The sequence below is a fragment of the Piliocolobus tephrosceles genome, chromosome 9 (assembly GCF_002776525.5).
Source record: "Piliocolobus tephrosceles isolate RC106 chromosome 9, ASM277652v3, whole genome shotgun sequence".
NCBI classification, from domain to species: domain Eukaryota; kingdom Metazoa; phylum Chordata; class Mammalia; order Primates; family Cercopithecidae; genus Piliocolobus; species Piliocolobus tephrosceles.
This window is the reverse complement of record NC_045442.1, coordinates 9881141-9892467: the sequence shown is the minus strand read 5'-3', so window position 1 is coordinate 9892467 and position 11327 is coordinate 9881141. Positions and strand designations below refer to the sequence as shown.

Genomic DNA, 11327 nt, shown 5'->3' with positions numbered 1-11327 from the left:
CAAAAAAAAAAAAAAAAAAAAAAATGACTGAAGAATACTTTTGGGTAGTATATTTGATCCTCACTGAGGCCCAGAGACATCATTTGTAGTTTCCGGAACTGGAAGTGGAGCCTCAGACTTGTGACCCCAGAGCTAGCATTTTCTACCCTGCTGGGCTTCTCCAACATAACTCTCTCCCAGGCCCTGGCTTGGCACCTGTAGGTAAGGATGCTGCCCCCATTTGGGGAACCTCCTTGCCATAGCCTGAGACACCTGCCTGCCACGCTCCTGCTGGCCTCCTGGCTCCTTCTCACACTGCACTCCCTCTCCCTGCTCCAGCAACACTGGCCTCCTTTCAGCCTTCAGTTCATGCTTCTTCCTCACCAGAACTTTGTACTATGTTGTTCCTCCTGGAGCACACTTCCCTTCCCTTCACTCTCAAACTAATGAGCTCCTACTGATCCTGAAAATCTCAGCTCTGGCATTGCCTCCTTAAATTTTCCCGACCTCCCTACCAGAACTTTGTACTATGTTGTTCTTCCTCCTGGAGTGCACTTCCCTTCACTCTCAAGCTAATGAGCTCCTACTGATCCTGAAAATCTCCGCTCTGGCATTGCTTCCTTAAACTTTCCTGACCTCCCTACAACAAATCAAATCCACTTTGATGGAAGTTGATAGCACCTGCTTTGGGTCAGATTGCCTCTAGGTAGAGCCTGATGCATGGGTTTGGATGTACAAGGTGTATTGAGGGAGAGGGAGAGGAAGGGAGGTAGGATGGGGTGAGGAAAGGAGCTAAGCAAGGCTGTGGTCTCAGCCAGAGTTAGGCTCAGCCCATCCCATAGGAGCAGCAACTGCACACAGGGTTGTCCTGACTCGGGACAAGGAGCTGTCATTTCTACTGCAGTTGGCTTCTGGCTACAGTCTGAGAGTGGGAGATGTAGCCTTCCAAGGGTGGTTCTGCAGAGGTAGAAGCAGGTGTGAGCTGCCTGAAGAGGAGACTCCTGGTATCTGGGGGCTGTGTGTCCCTGTGGGGAAAGAAGACCTGGGCGGGGTACTGGCAGCCACACCGCAGCTCTACACCCATCTTGGGTGGCAGCATCCCAGTGGCAATGGGATGTGTCTGTTGATGAGACAGGGATGACTTCTGGCTTTGCTCACTGCTCTGTCTCCAGAGTCTGGGACTTAGGAGACTGTGATGAATGAATGAAGGCATGAATGAACAAATGAACCAGTCAGTGAGTGACAAACAAAAACAAGAGGCAGAGCAGGTCTGTGGAGAAAGAAACTTAGCTTGAACTTTAAAAGCCAGTTGAAATACCAAAATCAGCTGGTGGATTCTGCCAATAATGAAATCATTTCCTACTATGTTACAGTCAAATACTAAAAGGACACTTATTAAGAAAACCTTAAATCTTCAAAAAATTCAGGGAGTACATTGGGCCAAGCCAAAGGAAACCCTCATTTTGTTATATTCTTGGGTGGTACCTGCTGGAAGTATCTCTCATTTCCATGTAAGCTGAAAATAAAATAAAAAAATTAAGTGCCCCCATTAGTGTCTAGAAGCCAGTTAACTGAAACCTCTGTAAAAGCCAGAGGAGGAAGGCAAGTCAGAGAGCTGAACCCACATCTCTGCCTGACGCTGCTTTGGGCTGTGTCCTGCTTCTGTGGGTGGGAACATCCTGGCTGGTGGGAAAACCGTGGAAGGAGGCCACCTCCATAAAAGCCTGACCGGAGCTCCGTAAAGGCCTTAGTGGCTCCACAAAATCAGGAGCATAACTTCTGATAAGGCTGAGTTGGATTTTTCAGAAACATAAGATGTTTTAAGAAAAGGAAAGGAAAAGGTTTCACAAAATATGTGAGAAAAAAAGCCAAAGTTCTGGAAAATAATGCCCATTCCAGCCTTCCCCAGAAGATGGTGTTCACCATAGCCTTCTTTCAGCCAGGGCCCCTCCATGGGGCCTCCACGGAACAGGCAGTGAGAGAGGGAGCCAGGCAGCCCCCCAACACCACAGCCTGGGCAGCCCCCACACCACAGCCCAGCCAGTCCCCACACTGCAACACCATGGCCCGGGCAGCTCCCAATACCATGGCCTGCGCAGCTTCTAATACCGTGGTTTAGGCACCCCCCACCAAACCCGCGACCATAATGCCATGGCCTGGGCAGCCCCCACACCACAGCCTGGACACCCCGCAATCCCACAGCTTGGGCAGACCCCACACCATGGCCCTGCCAGCCCCCACACCACAACACCATGGCCTGGGCACCCCAGGCCCAGGCAGATTCAGGCCTATGAGGAAATGGCCCCGTTCAGCTCTGGGACTCCAGTGAAAGTCTGGATGTCAGGCAAAGGTCCTACTACACTGACAGTGTGACTCTCCTGGCAGGGGGACGGGGGTGGGATCAACATATGGGGAACAGACTCCCCGAAGGGAGTGGCAGATGGGGCTGAGACAGCAGACAGGGCCCCAGCGCCTTCACTGGGGAGGAGGCAGCTGGCGGTTGGGAGTACAGGCCTAAGGGCCTGGTTCCAGTCTGGGGTGCTGCCACGTCTGCCCCTGCACCCACAAGTGTGTCCTGGGATGACCTCGTCACCTCTCTACACTTCGGTTCCCTCATCAGTGAAAGGAGAAGGCAACAATACCTGCCATGGTGGAAGTTACCAGCAGGAAATAAAAATGCTGCCTGAAGTGCTTAGGGTGGCCCAGGCCTGCAGCCTCACTGAACAAGACCTATATCTTCTCACCCATCACGAAGAGCTATTCCAGTTGCTGGAGGAATAATAGCTAATGTGCATAGCATGGGTAAAATTTACAAGGCATTTTCACATAGATTCTAACAGGGTCTTTGCATACCATTTTATAGATGGGGACACAGATGCTCAGAGGGGAGAAGAGCTGCCCAAGGTCACGGACAGAGCCAGGAGGGGACAGAGCTGGAGACTGACTCCAAATCTGAGCCCTTCACAGACAGTACACAGGCCCCCGCTTCATAGCCCCTTCCTCTCTCCTAACAAGAAAGGCAGCATATGGTCCATGCAGATGAAAGAAGAAAGCAAAATGGAAACAATGTGCAGAGAAGGGGCCAGGATCAAGCCAGCATCTCCATCTGGGCTGCATGACAAAACCAAATTCCTTAAAAGTAGCAAACTGAATTGCCAATGCGGGCCACACGTTCTATTCTGGTCTACAGTGATAAATATAATTCTTGGTTAATAGAGAACTATTTTTCCCCTCACTATACAAAGGGCTTACAGTAGCAACCCCCAGAAGCCAGAAAAAAAAAAAAAAAAAATGCTTTGCTGCAATTTTGCATTTTCCCCAGGAAATTCCAACTGGCTCTGCATTCCTGTAGTGAAGGACCCAGCCCAGGGCTCTGAGGTCCTTGCCTGCTTCTGCTTAAGGAACCCACATTAGGAGAAAGACATGACCAAAAAGGTTCTCTGGGGCTCCCCGGAATTGCAGCATTAAGGCAAAATCACCACAAACACACCAGATCTGCTGGGAACACTCACACAAGGAGAGCCAGGAGAACTTCACAGGTGAACACAAAAATCTAAACAAAAGCAGTGAGAAACGTCTGCTCTGTGTGATGTTGGCAGGGAAAGGGCCACGACACAGGGAGGAGCTGCCTGCACCCTTATCCAATTCTGAGGACAGGAAGCTCCCAGAGGAAATAAGAATCCAGGGGATCAGTGGGTCCTGAAGGGTGAGTTGAGCAGTGGACTGATGCGCTGGCTTCCATCCATCTCAATGACCTTGATGGGAGCTGGAGGGGAGGCTGTGGGCTGGACATGGAGGTACTCGTGAAATTGTCTAAGAACTTTTTACCAAAACTAGAGCAAAATCAGTCAATCGAACAACCCATCAAAATCCCATGGCCTCTCTCTCTCTCTTTCTCTCTCTCTCTCTCCATTGTGTCTTCTCTGGGAAACCTGCCTGGTCAGTCCTGCCCTCCTCTGGGTCAGCCTTTCATGTAGAAGACCTGGCCTCAGATCTGGGCATAAGGAAGAGTGGGCTTGGTTGGGGCAGCAGTGCCCTGTGGTCCCCCACTCTCGCCCTTTGTGCAGCCAGCAGCCGCCTTTCTGATTTGCAACCAAATAGAGTCCTTTGCCTTTAAAGAGACACCCCGGTAACAGCAGCAGGTGGGTGTGTGCAGACACTGTGCAGGGAGCTGCTGGTACCTGCCAGTCTCGTTTTAGATTCCATCTGGAAGCAGAGCCTGAGACAAGAAGGCCTTGGGCACAGTGCTGTATCTGGGAGGAGATTTCAGGTAGCACAGGTGAAAAGGTGAAAGGGGAAATACCAATAATTTAGGCTGTGTGGTTTGGCAGGACCCAATGGGGACTCAACCTGGCTGGGGACTCAGGGTGGGGTTGGGAGGGGAGACACCTCTGAGCTGCCCCTCCAGAGGCTTCGAGGCTGGGAGGCTGGGAGGCTGGGCATTGACCCATCCAATCGCACACCTCCTCCAAAAGCTTGGGTTATTAATTGTTCCCATGCCACAGTGAGGAACTGAGGCTTGGAGAAGTCACAAATGCCCGTGAGTGGCAGAACCAGACTTTGACCTCAGCCCTCTCTTAATCCTGAAAAAACTCACCATGGGGCACCTACCTGTGCCTAGCACGAACCAGGCATTCCATACAAATCTGTGACATCAGGGGCTTAAATTAACACTTGAAGGTGTTTTGTGCCATGTCAACCAGCCTATGATGCCCAGTGAGTAGCCAGCTGGCTGCTAGCCAGATGTGGATACCATCCCTTCCAGGGGCCATCCAAAGAAACCCTAATTTCCTGGGTTTTGTGACCCCAGAGAGGTAGCTGCAGTGGCTGGGGCCTGAGAGGGCCACAGAGGGCAGAGCCATTGCTGGAGATGCCAAGCCTGAGAGCTCAGGGACATCCAGAGAAAACCCCCACCTCAAAAGTCAAGGCTCCAGGGCTAGGCTGCCATTGTCCCCATGCTAAAGGTGCCATGAGCTCTGGCAGCCATGGACACTGGGGGCATACAGAAAACACAGTGGCTGTTTTTAAGAACCACAGCATGCAGGCCAGCTTTCGCAAACATGGGAGTGTCCTCCTTTATTATCCAGGCGCGAGCCCTGGTTTCTGGAACCTTGGGCACAGGCAAGAGGAAATTTGCCAGCATTAATAGTTGACTTTGGAAAGCATTTTGGAAATGGAGGTGGTGTCTTAGAAAGCTGCTTGCTAATGTACAGGAAATGACGTCCTCTCCCTTGGAATTTTGTAGGGAGTTTACCTGGACAAAACACTTTGGATTTAACTCTTAAAATGAGCATATGATTTGACATTGAGGATTGCTTGTTGATTGTTTAGGTATGCTAATAGCATTGTGATTGCTTTGTAAAGTACTTACTGAAATATTTACAAACACAGCCTCCTAATCCTTACACTCCCATTTTGCCCAGGAGAAGACATTTCCATCCAAAAGCCAAATGCAGCAAACCGCCCAGAAAAGAGAAGGAAAGCTTAAATGTGAAGCCCTTTTTACCAACTGGCACATGGCACGCACAACAGAAAAGTCTTTGTTTACAACCAAATATGCTCAAAGAACAACTCTTTGGTTATTTCCCCCTGCAACTGGGGCCCAGCACAGTACAAAATGCAAACTCAATTATTCTGAGCACAGACACACAAATGTGGCTCGCTGCCCCCTCTGCAAATTCCATGGGCTCAAGACTATGGCGGTGATAGTGGGTTTGGCCACATTCAAACAGTGGCGCATTGTCACCAGCACATGAAGAAAGCTATGAACAAAGGACCAAGCAGAAACTCAAATTTAAAGACTGCATATCCAAGCCTACTTCTAACCCAATGTGCAATGAAGAGAGAAATAAATAAAATCTTCAAATCCCTCATTCAAATCAATAGTTCAGCTTATTATTTGATTTGATTGTCACTGCCAAGTGGGAGGAAAAGGGTAAGTTCAATAACTATGGTTTATTTTTCTGTTCTATTTTATTCTTCAAAAGGAATATGGCTGCAAACCAGGGTCATCAATCTGAAGATGGCATGCAAAGTAAGACACCCCCAAATCCACTTGCACATGCAAAATGTGGCCCCTTATCTTATGCTTAACCCTGGGATAACGAAAACTGAGGACCTGAGAGTCACTCCCGTGGCCTTAAATCATCCCAGCTGCAGGGATCTAGAAACTGTCAAATTCGATTTGAAACAGCTAAATAAATGGAATTAGAGAGCAGAACGTTGTCAAGCCCATATGAGGAAGAACATTCTAGCAATAAGTACTCTTCATCCACTGAATGGTGAGAGTCCATCCATGGAAGCCTGTGAGCAGAGGCTGGGCGGTTCACTGTTAGAACCTTGCAATAAGCAAGAATCTGTGCTCAGTTTCCACTTAGGTTCCTTAGAGTTCTAAAATTCTGGGATGGATGAGTATTCACAATGAGGACCTCAGAGATTGTACAGTACCAAAATTCTACTGCGACCTAAGAAAAAGATTCTTCAGTTCCACATCCTGATAGTGGTGGTGGTTCCATGAACCTGGACATGTGATAAAAACTGCAGAGAACATGCATACAAATGCATGCGAGAACTGGTCAAATCTGAGTAAGGCATGTAATCTAGTTAACAGTATCACTGTCAACCTTCTAGTTTTGATACTGTATACAACGGTGATTCTCAACCCCCTGGGGATATTTGGCAATGTCTGGAGACATTTTTGGTTGTCACAACACGGGGGAGGGTGCTACTGGCATCCAATTTCAAGTCCAGGGACACTGCTAAACATCCTACAATGCACAGGAAGGCAACCCCCTTCCTCCTCTGTTGGCACGCGCACACAACACACACACACACAAACACATGGTTGGCCCAAAACATCAACCCTGCCAAGATTGAAATATCTTGTACTAGAATCATCTAAGAGGTTATCATTAGCAGGAGCTGATAAAGGGTACATGGGGCCTCACTGTACTATTTTTGCAATTTCCGTTAGCTTATAATTATTTCAAAATAAAAACTTAAATAAATGTTTTTAAAGATTCCATTCTCTTTAGCATATTGGGGCTCTACTTCTCCGGAAACCTGTCAGCCACTCGTGGAAAATGCAATATTCTCAATTAGCCAAAGGGTTCAGTTCTCCAAGCATCTCCATGAACGTCAGCATGTAATGCCCACTGGGCATTTCTGTGGTAGTGTGAAAGAACAGCCAATGGTCAAAGCCAGAACGCACACCAAGATCAAATCCCCAATGCCCTCGCCTCCTTGCATAAACCCCCCTACACGGTTAAAAGAGGGCTCCCTTCTAGGGCCTACCACATAGAAAATCTGCCTGTTTGGAAATTCACTGGAGAATCACTTGCTGAATACATCTTTCCTTGAACTCACTTTTATGCAAGACAAAAGCTATCTGGGAAATATTTTATCATCTGCAAAGATAAAGTACATATAGACTTTTAATTAGTTATATATGCTTTTATACTCTTATGCATCTCTAAATTGAACCCCTCACTCCCACCTCAGTGACTGGTACATAGCATTGCATCATCCACCCAGTGAAGCAAAGTACAGAAGTTTGCATTAAACACTCCAGGCCACAGTCCAATGTTCCTTCCTATGTAAGTGACTTCCTAAGATATTCCAAAACAATCCAATGCGGAGATAAGTGCTTCTGTTACACCATGAGCAGCATATAGATCAAGCCACTACTTAAAGTGGAAAAAAGTAATTTTCTCCTAGTGTAGTTTAACTGCACAAAACCGTCACTGACTCCCCTAACCAAGTTCATGCTTAAACCAGTCTTCCCACTCTGGTCCAGGGCAGAGGATTCTGCTGAGCAAACACCGAAAAAAAAAAAAGGTCAGGAGTTAAAAATATGAGATAAATGTCTTGCCATGGTTGAGGAGAGCTCTAAAAAAGCCCCCCAGAATTCATTAGAAACCAGGTTGACATGGTAGCAGGTCCCAGCAGGCCTCTGATCTGAGTCTCTAGATTTTCCGAAGACATGTTTTCAGTATGGGGCTTGGAGATCCCAGTAGATGCCAGGGCCATGCTGAACTGGGCAAGGCGTCCTGCAGGAGCAGAGGCTAGACGCCAAAGAAACAGGCTCCCCCATGGCCTGTCTCTACCTGCAAGATGGCCTCCCAAAAGCAAATGAGCTTTCTCTTGCATATTCAGGTTACATTCTGATTTCTCCTCCAGAGACCCCATTCCAAGAGTGGCAACAGCTGTTTCTCCAAGGATTAAAGAGAGTCACCTCCCCATGTAACCCCTGAGTCTGCAGACACATTAGTCTGTGGACACTGCTCAGGCCCGGTTGTGACTTTCTGAGATGTTTTCTGTAGGGAAAGAAACCGATCTTAGGAATGATGTCCGGTCACTTGTACGAGTCCCCAGGACAATAAAAGCTGACTTACTTGTCAAGTCTTAAACATCGCCTCTTCGGGGAAGCATTACCCAAGCCCTCAAAGATTCAGTGAGCTCCCCCAGCTTATGTTCCCTTAACACCCCGCACTTCTGTGCAACGCTCAACACAACTGCGATTACTTTCTCAAGAGTCCCCAGCTAGTTCCACGTGGTGGGGGGACAGGAAAGAGGACTGTCTTGCTCTCCCCATTCCTAGGATCTCACCCAGCACCGGTGCTCAGCAGGTTCTTGTAACAGCCTGTGGAATGAATGAAAGGTTCACAGGAAGACTAGCACAGAAGCTGGCAGGCACACTGGAGGCTTTCGTTAAAAGGTTTTTACAGCAATCGACAAAGTAAAGCGAGCTGGTAGGTGCAGTCTTCCTATTTGCAAATGATGATGAAGTTAAAGCTCAGGAAACAGAGCCATGATCCCAGATCCCCGAGTTGATGAGCCCTAAACATGGGTGTTAGGCCCAGTCTTCAGACTCCCAGTCTGGGACTCCTTCCACTTTCCCCCTTGGTACCACTCCCAGGGACTGCCAGAACCCAACATACATGTCTCCTGCCTATACCACCCTACCACGCCCAGGGTGGAGCTAAGCATGTTGCAGGCACTAAAAAAAAGAAAAAAAAAAAAAAACTAGAATGCACATGGATTTGATTCAAATTACAAAAACAAAAAGGCCTTGAGTTTAAAAGGACAAGAGAAAGGCTTTCAAAACTCCCAAGCCAGCAAGTGACACTGAGCAAGTTACTTAAACTGTCTGAGCCTCACCCACCCTTCGGAGCCACTGAAAGGATTAAATGAAACTGGCACATAAAGTTTCTGATGGAGTCACAGTCTACATTCTACAAATACGAGTCTCTTCTCACTCCTAATCCTGTTATTAAGCCACAGTGGCTCTTACACATCTGAATTCCCATAACTCTCCCTGAGACACTGGAAATTCTGGATGTGTTCAGGGTTGTCACACAACCCAGAAATTCCCGCCCATTCAAAGTTGTCCACAAATGAAGCATGCCAGGGCCTCTGCAAAGGGGGATGTTCAGATAGGTCCACCCTTTCAGGAGTTCTGTGTCCTCACCCCTCCTCCACTTTCCCACTGCCCTAGCTGCTGACTTCCATGAGCAGTTTAACCAAAGACAATGCCTTCCATACTCGGAGCCCTGTGACGGTGGCACCCGCACGTATCTCCTTTCAGGAAAGGCCATTGTGAAGCCAGAGAATTTGGCCACATTCCTGCTCATGCCCTACTCTTGAAATACTAGGCCTGCAGCCCCTGCAATTTGAGCAAAGAACATTTGGAACAACTAGAGAAAGTCCCACTTCACAAGGTGGTTAATAAACTACGTCATTTAATGGAAGTCATTTTCCTAAGAAAATGGGGTTGGCAGAAACTGAAGATGGATTTGAGAAGGGTATGAGACTTGGGTGAAAGACAGAGCACCACAGGCAGCCAGCTAGCCCCCAAGCCAGAGTCCAGGCTGCAGCAGACTGCAGGCACAGACTCCCCAGCGGAGGCTGTGCCATCCTGCCCCAGCCGGGCAGAGGACCCAAGGGGCCCACTGAGAGTGGGAGGGACGGAGCTGAGAAGGGACACAGCTGTGTAAAGGCCTACTGGCAGAACTTTCCCCAGAAGGCCATCTGCCAAAACAGCCAGCCATCCATATCCCCAAAGCGGAAATTCAGCCGCATTTGAGGATTGAAGAAGTAGGCAGAGAAGTAAGAGGTATCCAGCAGAAAGATCCTTAGCTCAGGGGATTTCAGGCTTGAAACAAGAACTCTGACTCTCCAGGCAGCCTCCCAATTGCACAGCTCCTTCTTTACCTAAGGGTATAAGGCAGAGCTGAAATGCGTGTCAGGGTCAAGGTCAAGTTCTGGGAAGCTGGGCAGGCCCGCAGGAAGCGCAGACACAGTCCCTAGGGAGGCAGAGGCGGCAACAGGGAGATTCCCGGGACTGGCCCATCCCCGACACACAGAAGGGGAGAAGCCAGTTGTCCCCTGGAGGCGCGCAACCACCGGCGCCCCCTCGGGCTGCCCAGCGCAGAAAGTTCCTTACCTGGTGGAGGCGGCTCCGGAGCCGACTTCTCCCTCTTGGGAGCTTTCTTGGGCTTAGTGGCCCTCTTTGGCGGCCTGGGCTCCTGCGGGCGCGGCTCCCACTCCTCCCCCGGCCCCGCAGGCAGTGGCGGAGAGAAGGTCTCGGGCTCGGGCTCTGGGCGCGCGTAGTAGGGCTCCTGGCTCCAGATCTCCTGCCCGTAATAATCAGGGTCCTCGAGGGCTGCGCCCTGGGCTCCAACCCCGGCCACGGTCACTGCCAGGAGCACCAGGGCCAGTGCCCGGGTAGCGGTCCCCGGGCGGGACATGCCTGCTCCGCCCCGCGCCCAGGGCAGGGTCACTGTCACCGGGAGCGCCGGGCGGGCTGCGGGCGCAGAGGCTGGCGCGGGGCAGGGGCGTAGGGCACAGCAGAGCGGCGCGCGGGGCGCGGGAGGCTGCCGGCTGGCTGCGCGTGTGACCGGCCCGCGGGGCTGGGCTGGGCTGGGCTGGTCCGGGGCGGACAGGGGCGCGTAGAGGCGCGGGGCGGGCGCAGGGGGGCCGGCCCCGCCCTTCGTTCTTCCCTCCCTTTCCCGGCGACCCCGCCGAGGCCAGTCCTTGGAGGCAGGTGTTCCAAGCAGCCAAGCCCAAGAAAGCCCCCTGCGCCCAGCAGTCTGTCTCCAGCCCCCTTCCCCTCCCCCACAGGCCGGCCAACATGGGGCCTGCTTCCCCAGAGACGCGAATGAGTTTCAATCTTAGAAGAAAACATTGAGGCCCGCTGTTCCATTCCTTTGTTTTGCAGGTGGAGAAATGTGACCTGAGAGGAGAAAAGATTGGCCCGGGGTCCTAAAGTAAATCAGAGCCCAAGCAGCCTCCAGCTCTCAAACTCCTGCCCCGTGTGCTGACCATCCCGCAGACGTGGACTTCCCCCT

The 11327-nt window shown here is 50.3% G+C and overlaps 1 protein-coding gene across 1 annotated transcript in view; it reads right to left on the bottom strand.

The window, feature by feature from the left end:
* Positions 1–11050, bottom strand: part of CPXM2 (carboxypeptidase X, M14 family member 2) — a 145231-nt gene extending 134181 nt beyond the window's left edge. Inside the window, exon 1 of the mRNA XM_023224345.2 lies at positions 10424–11050. Within this exon, the coding sequence (XP_023080113.2) occupies positions 10424–10727 (304 nt within the window). The 5' untranslated portion in view covers positions 10728–11050. The remainder of the gene's footprint in view (positions 1–10423) is intronic.
* Between the last annotated feature and the right edge of the window lie 277 nt (positions 11051–11327).